Source organism: Meriones unguiculatus, chromosome 2 (genome assembly GCF_030254825.1).
Source record: "Meriones unguiculatus strain TT.TT164.6M chromosome 2, Bangor_MerUng_6.1, whole genome shotgun sequence".
In the NCBI taxonomy this organism is placed as follows: domain Eukaryota; kingdom Metazoa; phylum Chordata; class Mammalia; order Rodentia; family Muridae; genus Meriones; species Meriones unguiculatus.
The window spans coordinates 18152845-18176160 of record NC_083350.1 but is presented as its reverse complement, the minus strand read 5'-3'; the positions used below and the strand labels follow the sequence as shown (position 1 = coordinate 18176160).

The 23316-nt window shown below is 36.8% G+C and overlaps 1 protein-coding gene across 2 annotated transcripts in view; it reads right to left on the bottom strand.

The window, feature by feature from the left end:
• Positions 1–23316, bottom strand: part of Dcc (DCC netrin 1 receptor) — a 1165274-nt gene that overhangs the window by 117862 nt on the left and 1024096 nt on the right. For both annotated transcript variants that reach the window (XM_060377064.1, XM_060377065.1), the window contains exons 16-17: positions 7330–7425; positions 1897–2129 (exon numbers count right to left, since the gene is read on the bottom strand). In XM_060377064.1, the coding sequence (XP_060233047.1) occupies positions 1897–2129; positions 7330–7425 (329 nt within the window). The remainder of the gene's footprint in view (positions 1–1896; positions 2130–7329; positions 7426–23316) is intronic.

The window sequence follows — 23316 nt, the reverse complement described above, 5'->3', positions numbered from 1 at the left end:
CCCACAGCCAGGATACAAATTGAATAAATTGTAAATAATAATAATAATAATAATGCAATAATATTTTAATGCCATTTCACATTCTGGCAAAGTGCCCATGGTCATTGCATAAAATGAATATTGTGTAATGTGAAGTAATTGTGAACAAAGCAGATTTAAAGTGAGAAGCATAGTCTTTTCTAAAAGTAAACCTTAAACTGAGAAATCTATATGTAGAGATACTTTTTAATCCTCTCATATGTTCTCTCTCTCTTTTTTTTTCATTTCCTGATAACATTGTCTTTATTTATGGTTCTGATGAGTCTAAAATTTAATACTCTGAGGAAAGAGATAAGGTACTTATATATCATTTTTCAGTGCTGTTATATGGACTTTCCTGGGGAGTTTTTCCCAATATCTGGTCTATTGGGGCAGGAATATCAAATGAAACTGTATTTTGTTGTTGTGATTGTTTCAACTGAAATTTGACTTATCATAAACCACAAAGTTTTGACCACTTGAGAGATGAAAGACACTGAAGAAGATCCAGTATGAGTGTGCATAGCCAGTGGTGGAATTTTAAACTAATGTGCTCTGCTCTATCTCCAGCTTTGGGGTCAGAGAAACCCCCAAATTCAGTTGCTTCTCCCAAGTCACCACTGTCCTGAGGAGAGTGTAAGAATACAGCAATCCCGTGGGAAAAGGAATCTAAATTCTTCTCAACAGCTATTCCTTGAGAGTGGCAAGAACAGAGGTAAAAGTGAGTATGAGGAAACTGGAAGGTTAGTGAGAAGCTACTGGGTCCCTAAGTTTTGGGGTGATAGTTGCATTCTTCATATTTTTCTTAGTTTTAGAGGTCTCATACTGTACCCAGGATGGCCTCAAACTCTTGACAGTGCCAATCCTCCTGCGTTTAGTAACCCAAGTCTTGAGACTATTGTGTTCAACTCTGTTCAACTCTCTTTTTCCATCCTGCTATCATTTTGTAAACTATCAACTTTCAGCTGTGTTACCTTACACGAATCATTTATGGATTCTTTCAAGCACACATCCATTGAAATGGCTGCATAAAATATTCTAAGTCATATATGTTAAGTAAGCAGAATTAAAACCTCTTTCTAGAATCCATGATCTAGAGCTGTTAGCGATACAGTGCAAGGGCTATCTGAACTTTTGTTTCTGTTTAGACTTGAAGATGTTAATCTGGTTTCATGTTTAGAAGGCTCTCCACCTGTCACGGCAAGTAACCTTTTGGTAGGATTGCTGAGCTTAGGGGAACCGGAAAGTTGAAATGTCAGTGTCTCTTCTATATCACCAAAAAATCTCTATAAATAATGTGAAATGATTTGGAAATGAATATAAGAACAGGAGGCTGGTATAACTCTGGTTCTTTTAAGGGATTTTTTTTTTTTAACAACAGAAAGATAATTTCTAAGCTAAATAAGTTAATCAATGTTAATGGCTCACAATCCCTTTCTAAGGTGTTGTAAAATATCTTCGTAACATTTATTCCCGGTTATAGTCTCTGTGAGTAGATTTCTGTGATATTTATGCACAGCGATATAGATTCTAAATGAAAAGAATCATCAGAATCTATTCAGAAGGTTCTTGGAGCTTTGTATTTCAAAGGAAAACTGCATTCTTCTACACCGGAGCAAATGTCTGGTGCAAATAGCTTCTGGAATTCGAACATCATTTTGAAGCTCTTGATATTTTTCTGCCTTGTCTCTTTTTGATTTCCAAAGGCCTTATCATTCTAACTATTGTTTTTTTTTTTTTTTAAGTCATAAAAATGCCTTGCTTAGTATGTAAAAGTCACCGTAGGAAAATAGCTTATGACCGACCAAGAAACATTGAAAAACTCATCATACATATGAAAGTTAATTTTAAATTTTGTGCAGTGTATTCGACCTTCACCTTGTACTTGGCGCTGGCAGAAAAGCTGGTCCTCCACCGGACGGTGTAAAGTCGCACATCGGATGTTTTCTGGTTCTTCGGGACAGAGTTGTCTGCCCAGCTGACCCGCACAGCCTCATGGGTAAGAGCCACAGCCTGTACACCTACTGGTGGGAGCATGGGGGTGGAGACATCTGGGCCCGAGGTGGGGAAATCATCAAGCAAAGGATAATAATCAACGGGGTCAGTGGGATCTGGGTTAGCAACCCATCAAATGAAACAAACAAATAAATGTGTAAACAAAGAGTTAAAATAAATACCAGTGGTAAACACATCACAATGAGTTAAATGCATGGCAATAATGATGGAAGGGAACATGAGAAGAACAGAAAAAATGTAATTAATTAAATCATAATATATACTGAGAACAATATTGCTATGCAACAAAATAATACTATGTCCTTATTTTATAGCTAATTAGAATATCTATCTTAAAAGCCTGCCTTGTTAGAATGTTGTACGTTTCTTACAAGGTCTTGCATACCGATTTATCAGGTTCGTGATTTATCAATGATTTGAAATAACAGTAAAAATGATATTTCTGGTTATTTTTCTGGAATGGAAATAAATGATATCAGATACCCTAGCTTTCTGCTTTATCTGTATAGGTAGGTCTATTGGGATTTTGTACTGCTTTCCCTGTTGTCTAGATTATATCTGTGTAAATTTTGTTCAGTCTACACACAAACTATAATGAAAGAACCTTCGTAGATATCAGTCTCTCCATCAAAGCACAAATCCAGAGTAAACAGACACGCATGGCCACATGGATCAATTTATATCTGATGTACTATAATTTGGTGTGAGATGCCAACTGGTAAGCGGGTTTTCTTAGACTGTGATCTTCAATTGTGGAAGCGCTCATCTTCTTGTATTCTCACACATGGGCTAGTTTCATTTTCAGTCTTGTCAGGCTGCATTCCTATATTACATCCCTGAGTCTAAAACTGCTAGTTCAGAGGGAAGAATGCACGTCAATAGACAGGAAGACAAATCAACCACCTCCAGAATGAGGAGATTTTCACTGAGGGCTGCATATGCTTTGATCAATAACATGATTGGAATCTAGAGAATGATGTGTGATTCCACAAAATTCTCCAAAACCCTTACACTAGAAGAACACAATCTCGGAAACGTACTTTGTGACACTGACAATCATTCCATTGTGAGGCATTGAAGTTTATGGAAAACAGACTTAAACACTGACCTTTGTATAACATAGTAAAGCATATCACTGACAAACATTGGAGACTGACGGCCCAACTCTAAGACTGGACATTTGATGTCATTTAAAGGAATGAGATCAGAAAAAAAAATGTAGAAAAGGGTCTGTGGTAGTTTATAGAGTTTATTAAAAAAACAAAACAAAAAAAAGCAAAGTGCAAAGCTGAGTGGTTGTTGCCTGTTCTGTTGATTTTTTTTTTCTGTCCCTTGAATTTCAAATTCTCATGCCCTGTTTATCTTCTGCTTTCCAATAAATTATTTACCATATTACTGGACTGTGGTTTTGGAGAAAAAAATATTTTAAAAGCTGAAAACAAAAACAGAACAAAAGGAAAAGAAATGTGTGTGTGTGTGTGTGTGTGTGTGTGTGTGTGTGTGAGAGAGAGAGAGAGAGAGAGAGAGAGAGGGAAAGAGAAAAAGAAAGAATCTGGAATTAAAATTTAATGACTGATCCCAGGTTTTATTTTTTGTTTTCTTTTGTTTTGTTTTGTTTTGTTTTTACGTCGTTTGATGTCTCTTTTTAAATTAAGAGTGCCTTTAAAGCCAAATGGATTTATAAAATGATAGAGAATTGAAGACACTGCAGCCTCTCCAAGCATTTGAATTATCCTCAAGTTTGTGTATCAGGAAAAGATGTGTTAGCCAAACTAAAGCAAGTACTATCTCATGCATTTCTATTCCTGCCTGGCACTGTAAGAGTTTCATGGCTACAAGAAGAGTAATTCAATACATGAACTATTTTGGCTTATCCATGTCATGAGGTTCCACCTATATTATTACTTTGCTTCACCTAGTTCATGTGTGGTTTCTCATATGCATTATTTATAATGCTTTGAAGTCAAATGATCCTGTCAGAAAATTATAATAATCAATTTGTCTACTTATGATTTTAGAGAACAAAAAATATTCACAGCTATTATTTGTTATTTTAGTCAATTACAAAATAAGTCTATTGTATTTAAAGCAATATAGTCTCTTGTGATTATGGGCCCATTATAATTCAGAAATTTTTCTTTGCTATCTTAGGGAGTACAACTTATTTTCATCATTCTCCATTCCAATCCCTCTAGAACTATGTTGCATAGTATAAAAACCACATTTTTTATGGATGATATAAAATAAATTGCACAATTATTTAAGCATGTGTTCATTTTTCATGGTAGCCAATTTGAAACACTCAGTGGCCCTGAGAGTTCAGTCCCCATAATTGGGGTGATGCAGATATCCTGCATCTCCAGAAACTAGGGCATCGCAGGAGGCAGCCAGCATTGTGAATACCTGCTGCACAAGTTGCAAGTACTCTTTTCTACTCTGATCAGAAAGTTCCTGAATAGTTGGACATCAGCATCCTTTTGCTTTAAAAGTGCTCTTCACTGTTTCTTCCTGTGTTACGATGCCTTATATGCTGCTGAATTTCAGAGGTATGTGAAGATGTACACAGTTATGTGAGACTGTATGTGTGTGTACATATATATATTATATATATACATATATAATACAGATATATATATATAATTTTGCTGAGCAAGAAAAGTCAGTTTTTAATATTTGGTAACGTCTTGAGTTTTCAGTTATTATACTCATTTGAAATTGGCTTTAGAGTTAATAATAGTATTCAGCTGGATTACACTTTGTTTAAACCTTGCTAAAATGGCTAAGAATACATTAATTCAAAGAATGTACTTCATTAACCTCTGATTATTCTTTGCCCCTTTCCCTTGTCCAGGTGGAAAACAACATGCTCTTACAACAACAAGAGATAAAGAGCTTGATGGAAGAAGAGAGACTTTTCCTGTGTGAGGCCAAGGTGGGAGGTTCAGTAGCTTGAACCGATATTCCCAGTCTGAGGAAAGGCTACAGAGCTCATCAAAGGCCACAAGAATAAGTATTTAGAAAGCTCCAGGGCCTGATGCCTACCTTAGCCTAATGCTTTCATTGTCTCTGATATATTTGGTGGTTACTTCCTGCAGGATTTTTCCAAGACTTCTCCTGGGAATACTTTGCAACTACTCAAAGACAGAGAATGGTTTTTACATGACAACATGACACATTTATAGATGAGAGATTCTCTGAGAGCCTCAGCCTTTGATTCTATTTATTTGCCCTTTATTCTCCATGTTGTATGGAAGCATAAAAATAAGTCTACTTCCAGGGAAAGGCATATCCTTTATTGTGAAAGGGCTGCTTCATGCATTCCTTTACAGCCCATTACTGGCTTTTCTTCAAAAAGAAATTTTCTGACACAATTTCCAACTTTGCTATCACTTCATTTCTCAGCTCCATTAGAATCAGAGCTATAACAAGAAAATAAAACCTGTGTTATGGATCACTGGTATTTGAGAAAACACTGTGGCAATGCCATATGCTAAGAATTAAAAACTGACAGCAAATGCCACTGGGAAAGATGCTAATGCCACAGACACTTCCTTCTGCACAGCTTACCTTCAGTTTATCTGAACTCTGCCCCCTTCGCTAGTATTACATTCTTTTGAAAAAAAAAAACAAAACACAAAACAAAACAAAACAGAAAACAAAAAACAAAACAAGCAAACAAACAAACAAACAAAAAAAAAAAAAACGACTTTCATCCCTATGCCCAGTATTCCCTCTTTGTGGCATTTAATTTTTTATTAACAATAGAAAAGCTTTGAAAGACTGGTTTTGGTGGAATTTTATGTCATATGATTATAGCTCAAAGTCACCTTGACAATGAGAAACTGCTTAGTTTTCCTATTAGGAACAGGAAGGAGTCGACAGACATAAGGCCCAAAGGGAGAGTCACAGGTGTACCCAGAGACTTCTGCTATTTCCCAGAAAGCCTCACTCTTGGGACAGTCTGGGAGAAAGGGGTAGTGAAAAACCCCAGATGCTCACCTATTATATATCTTACTTTTAATTCTAGCACCCAATACACATCATTCACATCATTTCTCTAACTATGAAGGTGATGCTTTTGATAGCAAATGGTTTCCAGAGTGATGATTCTTATTCTCTTCGAGGAGTCATAAAGACTCCTGGGTTGGTGGCATAGGTCCTAATTTTGCATCTTTTTTTTTTGTGCGGGGGGGGGGGGGATCTCAGTCCTGGAAACTAATGGTCAAAGGATTCAGGGATTCTGAAATAACAACCTAACTTTTTCAGAGTTTTTCAGAAAATCTAGATAACAATAAAAAAAAAAGATCCCAATATTTATTCTCCAAACAATCATGCATCCTCATCTGAATTTCATACTCCTGTAATTTTTGCTCTCTAATGTTTGACATCAAGCTTGGAGCTTGACCTCCTAAGGTTTTTTATTAGTATTATTAAAGTGAAAATGTATGGCCAATCAAATGAAACCTGAAGGATGTGGACCCGGGGAAGGGGTAGACACAAAGCATTAATTAAAGACATAAAACTATTTATTTTTTTTGTCCAGGTTTTAGACGAGTGTTTGGGAACAATATTTTTAGGAGCAAGATAGAGGTGTGATTTTTTTTTCTGGGTGTCCACAAAGGTGAAACACACTTATTTTATGAGTAAAGCCAGTATTACTAACAACCAGCCTTCATCCAGGACTTAGACTCACCAATTTAACAGTGTCTCAGGTTCTTCCACCATTTTGGTCTTGTTTTCTGCTTTTCTAGTTATCTACATTGAGCCATTATTAAGGAAATGAGCCAGCGAAGCCACCAGTCCTGGTTGCATGGATTGTCAGGTGACCTATGTCCCCGTTCAGGATTCATCTTTGTCTCTTAGACTACTCTAATCAACTCCCAAGAAGCCAGCTTAGCCTTGTCACTTATCTGAAGGGTTGTGTTGAGAGAAGCAAATGCCATTTGGACAGTTAGAGCCTTAGATCATATACCTTCTACTTAAATGGCAGTGTCAAATGACAAACTGGTTAGCAAAATGAAGAATCACATCAGGATTCCAAACTATGAACCTTCTAAGATGACTGGGAAGGTAAGAGCTACATTCTCTATGTCCACAAGGTAATGCATTCAATGAGACATTCTCATTCATTTGTGGAATGTATATATCATATACATGTGAGTGCAAATATTCATGATAATTTCATGCCTTTATTTTGAATAGTTTTCTCTTTCTTATTTTTAAAAATTTGTGCCTTCTCACTGTGAGTCAAACATTGACTGCCTTGTCATAAGAGGATTGATGATGGGTGCATACCTGTTATGGAGCGGGTGGTGGCACTTTCATAGAGAGGAACACCTTCACCAGCATTGTTGAAAGCTTTTAAGGAGATTACATAATGAGAACTTGACTCTAGAGAAAAACAGAAACAAATTGGACATGTGAATTAGTGTATTGAAATGGTCATGTTGAACATTTTCTGAAAACAAATTTAACATATTCTTTTAAAATAAATTGATGTTTGAAAATGAGTGCATTGGATTCTGGGAACAACCAGCCCTAATGGAGACAGATTTTCAATCTTCCCGAATCTTCACTTGAACAGTGAATACACAAGTAGGTGGGGGACCAAGAGCATTTAGACATGCTGTGCAGGGTAGGTGATGACGTTCTTCCTCAAACCCTAACATACGAAGTTCTTGTGGATATCAGACTAGAAATAAGAATGATCCTAAAAAACTGTCAGGTAGAGAGAACTGAAGAGCATATTAGATTAGAGAACAAACACAAACATTTGGAACTGACCAGTGAGAGATCTGCTTCAGGACAGGACCAATTATAGCTAAATTACGTCAACTTGACAGAACCTTAAGGCACCTGAGAAGATGGAATTTCAACTGAAGAATTGATCGTGTCAAATGCTCCTGTGATAATGTCTGTAAGAGACTACCTTTATTGATGGTTGATATGGGAGTAACCAGGCTAGGGGGTAACCAGGTTATGGTGGGAAGCAATAAAACCAGACAAGTGAAACTAGGTTGTATGAGAAAGATAGCTGGGCAATATCCAGAGAAACAGGTAGCAAACAGCATTCATTCACGGTTTACGCTTCAAGCTTCTGCTTCAGTTCATACCCTGACTTTCCCCAATGATGGACTGCGACCTGGAAGTATATATTGAAATAAACCCTCCCTCTAGATTAGCATTTGTTCGTAGTATTCATCATAGCAACAGAATAATAATATGACAGGACCTGAGCACACCCATACTAGTTCACAGATGCAGAGAGATGAGAATTTTAGAAATAAAGGGTAAGTAGATGGCCAAAGTCAACACAAAATGTAGGAAACAAATTTAGATGGACAGAAAAAAAATGAATGAATAAAAAGTACATGGAGGAAGGTCTTAGGTGTAAAAGGTGGTGAGTGAAGAGCAAAATTGCATTAAGTGAAATCTTCAGAGAAGAAAATCATAAACAGATAAACATAGAGGGACATATTGCATCTTTATCTAATCATTTAAGAATGCAGATAAAAGCAATGTATGATTTATGGGAGCAGAATTTTAGATCATTATCAATTTTATGATAGCAATAGCTTATGAAACAGAATTACAGTAATTTACTTTTTATTATAGATAAGAAAATATAACTAAAGGATTTCCAGTTAAATTTAATTATAAATACAAAGGATGAGAATACTCAAACTGCTATTCATTTCCAAACATTGCACATCATTTCGTTAACACCAGAACTAATAGAAAATGAGTTTAAGACATTCAGAGTGACCAGAAAACTATGTCCTGAAAGCTAACTTCTGAAGAAGAAAGTCAATGAGCTAAAACTAAGTGACAGCAGAGACTTTTTTTCGTAAAGGCTTGATGCTCTGATACAATAATGGTCTGAGAATCAGTGAGTCACAATCATAGTCTATAGACAAGACACAACTGAGTGATTTTTATGATGTAGGACCTTTGGTTGTTGTCATTCTAAGGCAAGCAAAATATTGATTAAGCAATGAGCAAATATGAGGGATACAGTTCTACATCCACTGTGTCCTTAAAGGCAAGTCTTGATAGAGATGGAAAGGCACATAGATTTAACATAGAATGGTTACATCCTATGTTATTAAACTTGAATTAGAAAAAAGTCCATATTTAAGAAGGGCATTTTACCCATGGTCAAGATGTATCTTCTTAAGAAGCTGAGATCGCTGACTTGACAATACGAAGCACGCCTAGCATGTAGACTGCAGTTGTGAAAAGCAGTTACACACTGCAACTGTCAAGGGCTTTTGTAGAACCGGTGATCCCAAGTTGTAAGATGAAAGCACAACAACTAAATTTTAATTATCCTGACAAACTAGAAGGGAAGAAACCAGCCAATGACAATGAAGATCTCCTGGCTCTATGGTCAACAGATTCAGGGATTGTTGTAGAGGTTCCAGTGATCACTAAGGCCAGTAATAACCTAAGGCGCTTCAGTGTACCAACTCCCTGAAATGTATGTGAATGTACTAATTTATAGATGTATTTTAAAGTATAGAAGCAGCTCAATCACAAAACTGGTAATCACATTACTATCTTGGAAACTGGTCAGGAAATTATCTTTCTTCATGTTTTTCATAAATAGACATTGTTTAAACAGGACCAAACACATGTATATCATTTTACATTTCCTGAAAGAAACACTGAAAGAGCAAAATGAAATATTGTCATTCTACTGTCTCAAAGAATAAATTGATCTAAGCATTAAATATTTATAATTGCTCAGATAAAACCAAGAGGAACCACACCATGCGTTTTCTCTGATGTAAGTTGTCACTGTCCTCTTGCCACAGGCTAGAGTCTAACCTCTAGCTCCCAGAATCCAGCCAACAGACCAGAGAAACCTGCTGAACCCAGTTAAAAGCATGAATGTAACTATACATGCATTGTGTTTGTATTTCTGATCCTAAGTATTCACAAAATAATGATAGAGATTTTCAATGAGTGAGTTCATATTTAACGATGTTTTTTTGAAAAGTCATTAGATAATCATAAAATTTGACTGTAATTGAAATGCATATGTTAAAGACAATGACATTCAAAACATCAACATCCCCAAAGCTACAATATAACAAGAAGACTGAAACAGGATCATATCTCATGCAGCATTTTGACCTCCATGTGATGAATCGCTTCTTCTTGAAAAAAAGCAATGTGTGTGTGTGTGTGTGTGTGTGTGTGTGTGTGCATTGTCCAAGTAGTTTACTTTTAAGGAAGTAATCAATAATAAACTGCCAAGTGTTCTTTGAGAATCAAGACTGGTTGTAAAATGTTATCCTCTCTTATTAGCTGAATAAGTTAATTCTGAGTAGAGGAAAAAAGAAATACTGCATAACAGAAAGCAATAAAATATGCAGTATGCTTTCTGACTGTCACCTGAGATTAGAGGCCTGAAATGCTCAGGAAGGATCATTTCATATGAAGAAGGGTTTCGAATAGATATTGGCTCTGAAGTAGGGCTTGTGGAAGAAGTTAGTGACTAAGATTAGAGGGATCGTAGAAAGTAAAAATATTTCAATAAAACACTTGGGGAATGCTGAAAATATAGTTAGACATGGTAGAAAACCACTTATCTACAATGACAAATATCCTTTCTAAATATGGCAGAAGACACTAGACCTAACTTTTTATTTCAGATAGATAATTCACGTAGATATACATCATGACATAAACGTTTATACTTGGTATTTACCTGATGAAATATGAAATGGCTTTTTGTGGTTAAAATGTAATTTAGCTCAACCAGACTGTTACATTTGGATTTATCTAAGTGTTTATCAAGGGCATAAAAATGAGACCATAACTTTTATATTCACATACACAGGATCTGGGCTATTTGTTTGCCTAAAGTTGGTTTTGGATTTGTTTCCTTTTGTTTAATGAGTGTGAACAATGGAGAATAAGCCATTGCTTATTCTCGGTTGCTACATGATCACAAGGTGAAAAGATTCCTAAGAGCTGAGAATGAGAATGAACCATTATTCAGTTTGAGGATATCATTAACCCGAAGAAGGCCGTCAGCTTTGTCATGTTCTCTGGGAACCTAGACCTCTATGTGAAAACAACACCGCTTAAATATTGGTAGAGAATTTATATAAACTAACCAACTCCTGCTGGCAAAACACTTTCCCTGTGAATCTAGACCTACTATGGTCAGAAGGATGAGTGTAAATTTCAGTCCTTTTATGTGGAGGTTTTTTCCACCATCAGCCTCCCTCCCTGTGTTGGACGGAGCTGTGAATCCAAAAGAAGTCAGTCTACTAGGAAGTATTTGGGTCACTCAGGGAATGCCAGTGAAAAGGACTCTGCTTTTCTTTCTGCTTCTGGCTGGAAGTGTAATCACTTGCTTCTATAAACACACCAGAATTACTCTCTGCCCTCCGAGATCCAGCTTTGGGGCTATCTAGCTTACAATTTATGCTTTTGTCCCCATTCTGGACCCATGGAGGAAACAATAGTTGCTTTTTTTTCCTTCCTACTTTACTTGATGCTATACTGAACATGCCTGCAAAAAGCAGATAAACTCTTTAATCGTTTGTTGGCAAACTTATAGAAAGCGAGGAACACTTTAATATTTATTTTGTATGTGGACGGAGGGATATTCTTTTGATGTGTCTTGAGCTCAAGGTGGTTTCAGAGTGTACTGAAAATCAAGAATGTTCTTCCCCACCACAATTTATAAGAAATTGTTTTTTTTATATCAGTGCACCGCTAGAGGGCAATGTGGAACTATTTTCCTGCACATGCTCAGAGCTTTTAATGTTTAAAATCAGTAAATTACAAAAGAATTGCTAGAATCACTGCCACTATGGAAGCCTCAAATGAGTTAAACACATTTACTATTACCATAATGAATTCCAAATGAATTAATCATTAATTATGGCCAGACTCCATTGTTCAGGAATATGCTTAATGACAATTATGACAATAAATTTATTTTTTGGTATTTGCTGAAATGTTGCAGATACGTAGGCTTGACAAATGTATCAATTGTCTCTGCAAAAAAAGTGTGCCCATTCTCTCACTTGAATTTAATGTGATTTAATCATGCAAGAGGGATTTGGATCTTGGTAAACTTCCCTGAGAATTATTTTTGGTTATGGATATTCTGTGGGTCTCTACATATTTTACAGTATTGAACATACACACACACACACACACACACACACACACACACATATATTTAACTGGTCAATCTTTCTTTTACAAGAGTTCGATTTGGTAAGGAAGCTGAAGAAATACTTAATGACTCTCTCAGCATGCACAAATAGATGTCTTGGCCCATCATTGCTCGAGTGTCACGAAAAGGAGAGGGGAGATAAATGCACATTTATTGATTATAGGGTTGTAAAAGACAAGGAATTGGTTATCGGAAGAAGTCCTTGTGTCCTTCCCAAGAGATATGGGAGCTAAGAGACTCATTATTCTAAGAGCCTGTGTTGAGCCTTCCCTGAAGGTTAGAGATGAATGTTGCTCTGGGGACTCAGGAAATGAATCAAGAAACCTTCAGGGATAGACCAAGAAGCTGTGCTTTGGAACAAAAGCCAGTGTGAAGAACTTCATTATTGCTAATTAATATTTTGTGTGAATTAAATGCCAGTGGCATGTGCTAGATTGACACCCCAGAATCTTTTATTCATCCCAGATCATGTATTTCACTCAGCAGATCCATCCGTGCCAAGTGCTCGTTGGGGCCCCAGATCCATGCTCTTCCATCTTTTCCATTCTCTGTCCACACTGCCAACAAGTCGATTAGAGAAAATTAGAATGGTAGCTATTTTTCAGTGCAAACACCTGCTCCTTGCAAAGGACGAGGGCTTCCACAGAATGGAGGCCACTGGATCATTGTGAGACACCAAAGTATTCCTTTGACTCTACCAGACATGAACTTTTTAATTAAGTGTAATGGGTGGAGAGTAAGTACGACTGACAGGATCGATCTTTTAAAAGGACAAACAATTCATACTTGAAGAAAATGCAATTTATGTAACACACTCAATTCAGCATCATTGTATACACTGCTTTGCAAATTTAATTAATACCTAATTTAATTCATTCTTTCATAAAGACTTTTTTTTTCTTTTCCAGGATCATCGTACAATTAAAGATCACATTACAATGTGATTTGTTCATTAGCCAATCTTGTAGATACAAAACACTTCCTTAATCACTGTGGGAAATAATTTGAGAACAAGGCATAACATGATGGTATGTTTTATTTAATTGTTTAAGATCTACTACCGGTAAGAAAATCAGGTGAAAAGATACAAGATTTGTTTTGGTGCTTAGTAGATACAGCACATAGCAAATATTTGTGAGATCGATAAATGTGAGACACAGAAAAGTTGTAAATGAGTCTTATACTCAGATGATCCTCTGTGATAATTTAAGTATGACTGGAGAAGACCAGAATGTGAATACTCAAGAAGGAAAAGCAAAGATAGTACAAGCCTTCGTTTTACTTTTCTATGAACTAATAAGAACAAGGATGCACATTTTAGGATAAGACAAATTGGGTTATATATTGAGTTGTTTTTTTTTTTTTTTTTTTTTCACATCTGGTAGCACACATAGCACCCTCCAGCACTTGAGAATTAGCCAGCAGGGATGAAGCTTTCAGGTCAGAGCCAGCTTGAATTCTCCATAGTGTATTGCCTGAGTATGTGGGCCTTCAGCAAAAAGGTCTTACCATCAAATTCTGGAAAATAATCAAACACGTTGGCAATAGTATTAAATGTTTGAGGAGTGTATGGAAACTTACTGGCCAGAAACTCCAAAATAAGTGACGCATTTTTGGCATTTCATTACTTATTTGTTAGCTTTGATGTCTAATAAGTATATGTGCATATGTGTTACCTCTGTGTGTGTGTGTGTGAGAGAGAGAGAGTGTGTGTGTGAAGCTTCTACATTAATAGGTTTCAATATAATGGTTACAAAGTTTTGTTAGTCTGTTAACTCTTTAATGAAGAAAGTCTTGAAAATCTTTAAAAAAGCAGAATAAAGTATTTTGCAGTCCGTGAGGTCTTGTAAGGACACTAGAAATTTTATTGAATTCTTGGGTGATCAAATGCTGAGGTGGAAGAGTGCAGTAAGCAGGTACAGATGCAGTTTGTACCGGCTATAGCACTGTTCCTGTTAGCATTGGAACCTGAAGTCAAAGGTCACAGCCCCCCATTCTGTCTCTTCCAAATTCTTCTCTTCCTTTAAGTATTAACTAATTGTTTGGATGACTGATTGAGCTCCTTATTAACTATATCCTTAATTTTATTTAATCTTAAATTAAATCTACTGTATAGCAGACTACTTAGAAAATATTTTCATTGTCAAATAGTATTATAGATATTTATGAAGGACATTATATTTTAACCAATGTATATATTGAGAAATACTTAATCAGAGCAAAGATCTAGCTTCTCACATTAGTCATAGTAGAAATATTCTTCCATATATATATATATATATATATATATATATATAAAACCATTTTATTATTTGTTGCACAATTATATCAGACATTGTTTTTTTTTCTTCTTTTTTTTTCCTTTCTTGAAGGAAGAGGAAAGTTGATGAATTGGCAAGAAGTGTTTCTTAAATGGATGGATAGTTATCTTCTTTTTAAAGGTCAAAGGTGAAATGTCTAATTCCAAGGCTCTGCCTCTTGGCCTTTTTTATTACTTGTTCTTTGTGTTATTCTTGTTGCTGTTATTGTCAAATAAGAGACAGTAAGTATAAGTAAATTTCAAAATGTGCTTTTGAAATTTTGATATTTCAGAAAGATTCAATCTATAAAAAATAGAAATGATATTGGAGATCAGATGCTACTGTGATTGTACAGATAAATATCATAAGGGCCCTATGTAAGGTGATATACTATGACAAAAATGAAAAAATATTGTACCACACTTTGCAGACATATTTAAAGGAACACTGGGAAAAGCAAGGGGCAGAGAATGTTTCACAGTTTTGATTTTTGATGTTAATAGGAAATGTTTGCTGGGATTAGGAAGACAATAGGGGGCAGAAGAAATTTCAGTTTCTTCGAAAAGCATCACAGGTAAAGATGGCTTACTGTTGGTGGCATGAAGTTAGCATAGAGATGTATCTGAATAAATGAGGGCAGAGCTGAGTTCTTTGAGACACAAGAAAAATAAAGTACATCTCCTACAGATACGCTTCTCTACTACAGATACGCATCTCTATTTTCTCTGATTTAATGATCCCAGGTTGCTTTAGAACCAGTCTGGAGACCAATTTCTTATTGTTCTCCCTTGAGCAATGTGAAAATTTTGGCTGTGTTTGAGTGTTAACTTCACTAGTTTACAAATAATGAATGCTTTTGTGTTTACCATGCCATGCTACTAATAAACAAAATTTCTTCAATTTTATCCAGAATGTTATAAATTAGATAGCAGAAACCTTCATGCTTATTTTAGAAATGGAGAACATGACATTTTATTCTGATCATTCAAGCCAGAGGAGATACAAGTAGGACCCAATAACCATTGACACTCAGTGGTTCTCCTTTGTAGGACTAGAAGTTTTGGGCTTCTCTCTGAACTATGCTGGAGAACCAAATAAGCCTCCCTTTACCCAATTGGCTGGTGGGGTGTGCTTTGACAGAGTCTTAGAAATCTGAAATGAATATGAAGAAACACTATGATTACAGAGTTTACAAAGCCACACTTAATGAAATGCTTCCTCATCAAAACTGTGAATAAGAAAATTAGGTAGACACAATATAACCAAACACATAGGTTTTCCTCATTCATAATATTCAAAAAAGTCTAATTAAATCTAAAATAAGGTAAGAATATCAGGTGACCACCTATGGACTGGATTAATAAGAAATACAAATATGTTTTTAGTGAATTGAAGTAAACAAATCATTATGATGGCTTCAAAGTTGGTTATATTGACTCCGCAGCATACAACCAAAATAATAAAATGAATTTGTAACAAGAACACAAAGAAGCAATGTGTATTTTTTATAAAACCTTGTGCATTCTTTTTTCCTTCACACTTCTTTCCATTCTTATGTTCTTGTCTCATTCTCTTTGTTAATCTCCCCACCCATTTTTTTTCTTTGTGTGGATTCTGAGAGAGAGACTATAACAGGAAGTACACAACCATAGGCATGAAGAAAGTGATAAAAAATATTAACACAGAAAGGCCCGAGGGAATGATCGATGTTGAGTCTGATTTAGGCCACTTGCTGTGACAGATACTGACCTCTGAAGAGCTTTATTACACTTGTTTTTGTTGAGGACCCTAAAAAGCTCATGTGGGTCTTCCTTCCAGAAATGAGAAAGCCAGAGAGGTCACTGCTCAACAGTGTGTCAATTCAGAGGCAGGTTGCCCTGCTTTGTAGATATCCGTGTTCATGTCAGCATAACGACTAAGACATCAGTGTAAATGGCCCCTGGAAATTTTTACTATATAATTTGGAGGCTTTAAAACAGGGTGAGATCACACACACACACACACACACACACACACACACACATATATATATATATATATATATATATATATATATATATATTATTCTTTTCCTAGCCTCATGGCATATTGGTATGCATTCACAACACCTACCATTTGAAAATGAATATTGCCCATGTACTCATCTAATACCCGAGATTTCCATTTAAGCTCTGTGTATACATGTGTTTGTTGAAATAGCTCTTCTGCCCTTGCCATCATTCAACAATTCTTTTTGTTTTCTGAATGCCAACCACTTAGTGTCCCAAGCAGATGGCACTCAAATGATTTCATACAAGATTGTCTTATATTGGTCAAGGTCAAGATCTTTCACAGCTGTGCAGCGAGAATTCTGGTGTATTTAATAATTATGTAATGTAAACACTTTTTTTTTTGTTTGTTTTAATCCCAGGTGTGGCGTATAGGGCTGCTTCAGATAATCCACAGCAGCAGACTATTTGCCTTGTGCCTGCTCTGGCAGGGGCGTGACTCTGCCAGCTGAAGATAGTTTAATTCTGGGGACTGTGGGAAAGGTCCTGGGTTACATGTGCTAGTGACAGCAACAAATGTTTGCACACTTAAAAGTACAAAGTTTGAGCATTTTGTTAACTATTATAAGATCTATGTTGATCTTCTTATCTCCATTTATGAATTGTATTACATTTATTTCAAATATGAATATTGCAACCATTAATTTTTGTTATAAAAGTAATTTTGTGGGCAAATTTTGAATATAAATGTAGGTTATAAAATTTTCAAAAACTGGTTGGTGTAAAAGTAATTGCATTTTTGCGTTGTTGAAAGTTACCGTTTGTTACTGAAATACATTCTTAATAACACATTTCAGTTATTCATCATTTCAATGTGATTTTACCACTTTATGTTTATGTTTGTTTTGCTAATGACTTGCTGGTTATTTATTTGCTAACATGGAAATGAAAGTACACACAAGGCGAATTCTAGCTGTTTCTTAGATGAGTTCAGAATGAATTCTAAAGCAATGGAGACAGCTCCCAAAATAAACAATATGTTGGATGGAAGAGCTGCTAATGGCCATAAAGCATAAGGCAAATGAAAGTGTTGGAGACAAAACAACAACAAAAACATAGTAGCCAGATATTAGGAGGAGACAATAACCAACTGTGAACAATCATCAAAGTGGATCCTTTTACAAGTGTATTAGAAATTGCCAAACATCAGTGTGAAAGATTCAATGATTGCTTGGGATTTGAAGCAAATCATCCTCCCTTACTCTATGAAACAACAAAGAATCACTTCTCTATCAGATTGTAATATGAAACCAAAACTTGAGTCAATATGACAATGGGCAATAACCAGCTTGGTGGCTGAGCAGAGAAGTTCCAAAGCTATTCCTAAAGACACACTTAAATCAACAGGAGGCCTGTTGTCACTTTTTGTGGTCTGTGGTTGTCGGATCCATCAGAGTTTTTGAATACTGGTGTGGACATTAAGTCTGAAATGCCTAGCGAACTAACGAAGGATAACTAATACTTCAGTGCCTGCTGCAGTCACTGGTCAGCAGAAAGACCCAATTCCTCAAGACAAACACCCAGCCTCATGTCACATAACAGATGCTTTAAATATTGACCTAAAGGAAAATCCAGTTTCTCCATTGTGAAGGATAGTCTTGGTTGTCAACTTGGCTACATCTAGTGTTACTGCAGAGAGCCCTGACTAATACAGTGTTACTATGTATATCAAGCACACTCCAGAGGAGGTCCACCCACATGACTTCTTAGCTAACAGAAAAACAGATTCCATGGTCTTTTTTTTGTGTGTGTGTGTATGTGCACTTTTGTTGATTTATATATGTATATGTGTGTGTGTGTATATATATATATATATATAATTTTCTTTACAGTTTTTCTGATTTTATTTTGATATCTTTCTTGATATTATTTTTGAAAGGGATAAAGAGAATATGAAGTAGGGTGTATGAAGAGGTGGGGAGAATCTAGAAGAAGTTGGGTGAGGGAGAAGAATATGATGAAAATATATGGCATGAATTTTTATTTTAAAATAATTTGTTAAGGAAAATTAACTGAAGGAAATCAGACTACCAAGTTTTGCCTTGACCAACATCGACACTGAACTAATGGACTAAGATCAGAAAGGAGAGGAGAACCTCCCCTATCAGTGGACTTGGGGAGTGGCATGCATGCAGAGGGAGGAGGGAGGGTGGGATTGGGAGGGGAGGAGGGAGGGGCTTATGGGGGGATGCAGAATGAATAAAGTGTAATTGATGAAAAATTAAAAAAAGGGAAAAATAATAATTTAAGAACCTTAAATGTCTTTCAAAAGTGGAGGAAAACATGGAGTTAGTCAATTTACATGGAGCACGTCTCGCCCCTGGGGGCAATGGTCTCCTGAACCTACTCAGACCTCGGACACCACCACTGCTAGTTCTAGAACTGACGCAGGATGTTCCAACGAGGGGGTTAAGGCTTCTCATAATATTTCTTATAAGCCCACACCTGTTTGTTTATATCCCCCATTTTTATTCATTATTAGCCAGATAGAGCCAAGTAATTGTGGTGATGATACTTACTTTTTTGCCCAAAGCTAGAATGCTAGTTAATTTAGGTATGCCCTGGTTACTCGCATGCCTCGCTGGGTGCCTGTGCCCGTTGATGCCCCTCACGCTATGACTCTTTTCAGACAGAAAAGGGGTCTTGGAACTACAGCCGCCATTGTTACTGCCATCTCATTGGCGGCTGTTGGAGCTACCACCGCGGCATTAGCCATGAGTCATACAATGGGCTCAAGTATACAGAGAAGGAGTCCATCCACACATGTGAGGGCAAATGATTTGTAACAAAAGTATCATGACAATTCAGTGAGGAAAGGAGAGGCTCAAAAAATGGTGGCAGGGTAAGTTGGATATAAGAGATGGAAGTGGGGGTCTTAGGTTTAATAGTATACAACAGTTAACTCAGTTTGGCTCAGACCCTGATTGTAAAACCTAGTAGATGAAATTATGAGACAAGAGCTAAATGATGTCAGTCAACAATGATATTCTGGGCATGATGTCAACGACATAGTCAACAGAAGAAAAGATGAAAAGAAGACAAGATGAAAATAATTTTAATTATAGATCAGGAGTAAACAACTAGAGATATAAAGCAAAACAATAAAGTAGTATTGAGGAAAGCCTTACATTTTCGTAAGTAATAAAAAACAATATCCAGATATTCAACAATGAAATGTAAGAATGGTTCAAAAACATAAAAAATGGCTGAATACTTTTCTCCAAAGAAGATAAATACGCACATAAATAGCATACAATAAAATGCTTAGAATTATTCATAACTAGACAGCGTCAAATCTTAACTCTAAGAAAAACAATGTGGTGAATTTATATTTTTATGGTTAATATTTTTTTGAGACAGGGTTTCTCTGTATAGCCTTGGTTGTTCTGAACTCAATTTGTAGACCAAGCTGGGCTTGAACTTACAGAGATCTGCCTGCGTTTGCCTTCTGTAGTTACAGGTGTGTGCCACTATGTCTGGGTATGGTTAATATTTTAAAAGATAATAAGTATTTACAAACAGTAGCAAACTGGATTCCACTTATGGCAGTAATGTGAAGCAGAATGTTTGCAATGGAAAACAGATATTGCTACTAATTTATTTTAAAAAAGATTTTTACATGATAGAACAACTCCACTTATGACTCTATGCCCCACAGAGCAGAGCAGAGTTTCAAATATTCATGTGCATCTACGTTTTTATAGCATTATTTACAGTAGCTAAAGCTTGGAGAGTTCAACTTAACATTAAAAAGTAAGAAAATACTGACATATGGTGCCATGTGAGTGAATCTTAAAGGTGCCATACCACTAAAGATAGACATAAAAAACAAAATTTTATTTTTTAAATTTAAATATTTCAGTGATTTTTTCATCACTGAAAAGCAGAGAATGGTATAAAAGCTGAAAAGGGAAGCCTTGAGGGGGATAGAAAATGGCCAGGAAATGGATAACAAGCAATCAGATAGAGAATAGTCCTGGGGAAGTGTGAACACAGTACGGAAAATATAATTATATGAATAATCTACATAGAGAGGACCTAGACCCCCTGCTCCAATATAGTGCATAGAGAGCTCAGATCCATGTGGATCCTCTAATATGGGAATAAGAGACAGTCTCTGACATGACTTGGTTGCCTGCGCCTTGACCACTTCTTTTTGGTGGCATGATCCAAGAAAGATGAGGATCCAGGCAGTCCCAGGGTCAGACAGAAGGGAAGTAGAACTTCCCCTATCATCAGACTAGGGAAGAGGGATAGGGGAGGAAAAGGAAAGGAGGCTGGGAGGGGGAAGAGAGGAAGAGGGGGCTGTAAAGAGATACAAAGTGAACAAATTGTAAATAAAAATAATAAAATAAAAATAATCAGACATGCTCTTCTCTGGGTCCAAAGCGGCTGACCCTGAGTGCAGTGCTTAGCCTCGCATCCTGAGTGTAACATTTTAGCTTTTTATGGTATCCAACCATGCTTGGGGAGAATGTCCTGCTTCAATGGCTGTAAAGGCCTGAATGATCATGGCTGCATCACACTGTTGTGAGACTCTAATCTTGCATATATACCACAGGCAAACCAAGGAGACCAACACCAGAAGGCCTGCTAACACTCCCATGCCCACCCATTCCTTCAGATGATTCATGGCTGCAGCAATCCATGTTGATAATCCTGTGGCTAGTCCTGCGTCCACTCCGGTAGAATTTACTGTGACAATGGCCACTCTCAGCTGCTCCATCGTAGTATCGAATTCTCCAGTCCAATTACCTAAAATATAGCTCAACAGTTGTTTAGACAGATTTGCAGCGCAGGAGAAATTCTCATGTTGTATGCTAGTGACACAAAGTCCAGCATACTTTCATTGACAGCCAGGTTGTCCCGCCTCTGAGAAAAAGGTATAGGACGGTTCTGATGCTCTTTGGGTGGATGACACCTAAATGAACATCTGTACAAAGTCCCAATTTATTTCTAATATCAGAGATCAGACCTCTACTCTTGCCTGATGCGTCTAAAACAAAAAGGGGGAACTGTAGAGAGCTGCGGAATGCTATGCCTTAAAGATGGAGCTGGTTTCCGCCTTCCACCTTCCCGATGGTGAGTGCTCTCTGTCACGAACAACTCCACATTTGGCTAAGGCCGAGGATTTGGCTTGCTTCCATGTATGTGGACCTATCTGCATTGCCCCCGTGGCACGCCTGGGTTGGCTACCCAGAGGCTATTTAAGCTGTGGGCTGGCTTTCCCCGGGGTCCGAGGATTGTTCAATGTTCCTGAATAAACTGCATTGAAAAAAAAAATAATCACTAGTTATATATTTAAAATAACCATAAGAGGTGGATTTATGTGTTTACATTAAGTAAAACATACTTCAGGAGATGCAAATGATAATTATTCTAATTTAATTATTGCACATTCTGTATACATGGATCAGTTAGGATATTGCACACACAAATACACCTAATCTGTGTCCTTGAGAAAACAGAGTTATTAAGAGAACAACGGAGGAACTTTGGGACTTTAGGGGAAGGGCAGTGGTGGGAAATGAGGGTGGGCTGAGGGAGGGTGGGGTCAGGGACAGAGATAGGGGTGGGAAAGGAGCCGTGGTAGCATTCAAGACACTCTTCTCACAAAACAGAAAGGTTCATGGATGTTTGTCCCGCGCTGGTTGCCCAGCATGAGGACTGCATTTCAAACACTGACTGTACGCTCATAGTAGGCATTGTTTTGGGTGAATGTAGGTAGCACCGGGTGGTGCGTCTAGACTTTGTGAAACATCCAAACTACCTGGGCACTCCCAGTACTCAAAAATGAGTATAAAAGTACTGGGGAAGAGACTTAAATAAAAACAGGTTCTTCAAGAGAATGCTTTAAGGTTTTTTTGTTTTGTTTTGTTTTTTGTTGTTGCTATTATCCAATAATTTCATTTTACTGGATGTCATTTGAGATGAAAGGGCAATACAAAGGAGAAGTTTTGTTTTGTTTTTCCTTTGTAAGTCTATACAGCTAATATTCCATTGTGATTAGGCATAATTTGGCCCAAAGCAAGAATAAGAAAATAGAGAAGTGAAATTAAAGAGATATATTTGAATAATAAAATAGTAATTTCTAAGATGCATCAAAACATTTTTTTCTTGATGACTTTTATAGCATGTATCCATTCCAGGATTCATGAAAACAAATAAAGGGTGAACTGAGCTTATCACGTGTGTGTGTGTGTGTGTATGTGTGTGTGTGTGTGTGTGTGTGTGTGTGTGTGTGTATCTGTCTGTCTGTCTGTTAAGGCACAAAACTGTCATAACAAAGAAAGAAGCAAATAAACACCTCTTAAACAGCTGTAAGGGACCAGAACTGACAGTTTATCAGTGTGCTGTCCTGATCTCATTGTGTGGTATTGCTGTTACCTGTGGCTTCCTTTAGTAGCTCAAGCTCCCTCACCCCCATCATCTCCATACTGGAAGAAGGAGACAAGACAGGAAGTGTCTACATATTCTTATGGGGGTGAGCAGAGGACTGAATCTATAGACTTACCTTAGCACTTGGTAAATGACACCCACCCCTGTCCAGAAGGCTGTGACCTCCTCTTTCACTGGGTGGCTATGTCTTGCAGAAAACCAAGTGGTCAGGCTTATTAGCATTTCTTATTACAAAAAGAAGTCAGAGAGGTCCATCCAGCTGCTCTTCTCTAAAGAGCAGCTACTGGGATGATTCAAGACAGCGGCCACTATTGATACACAGTATTTTCAG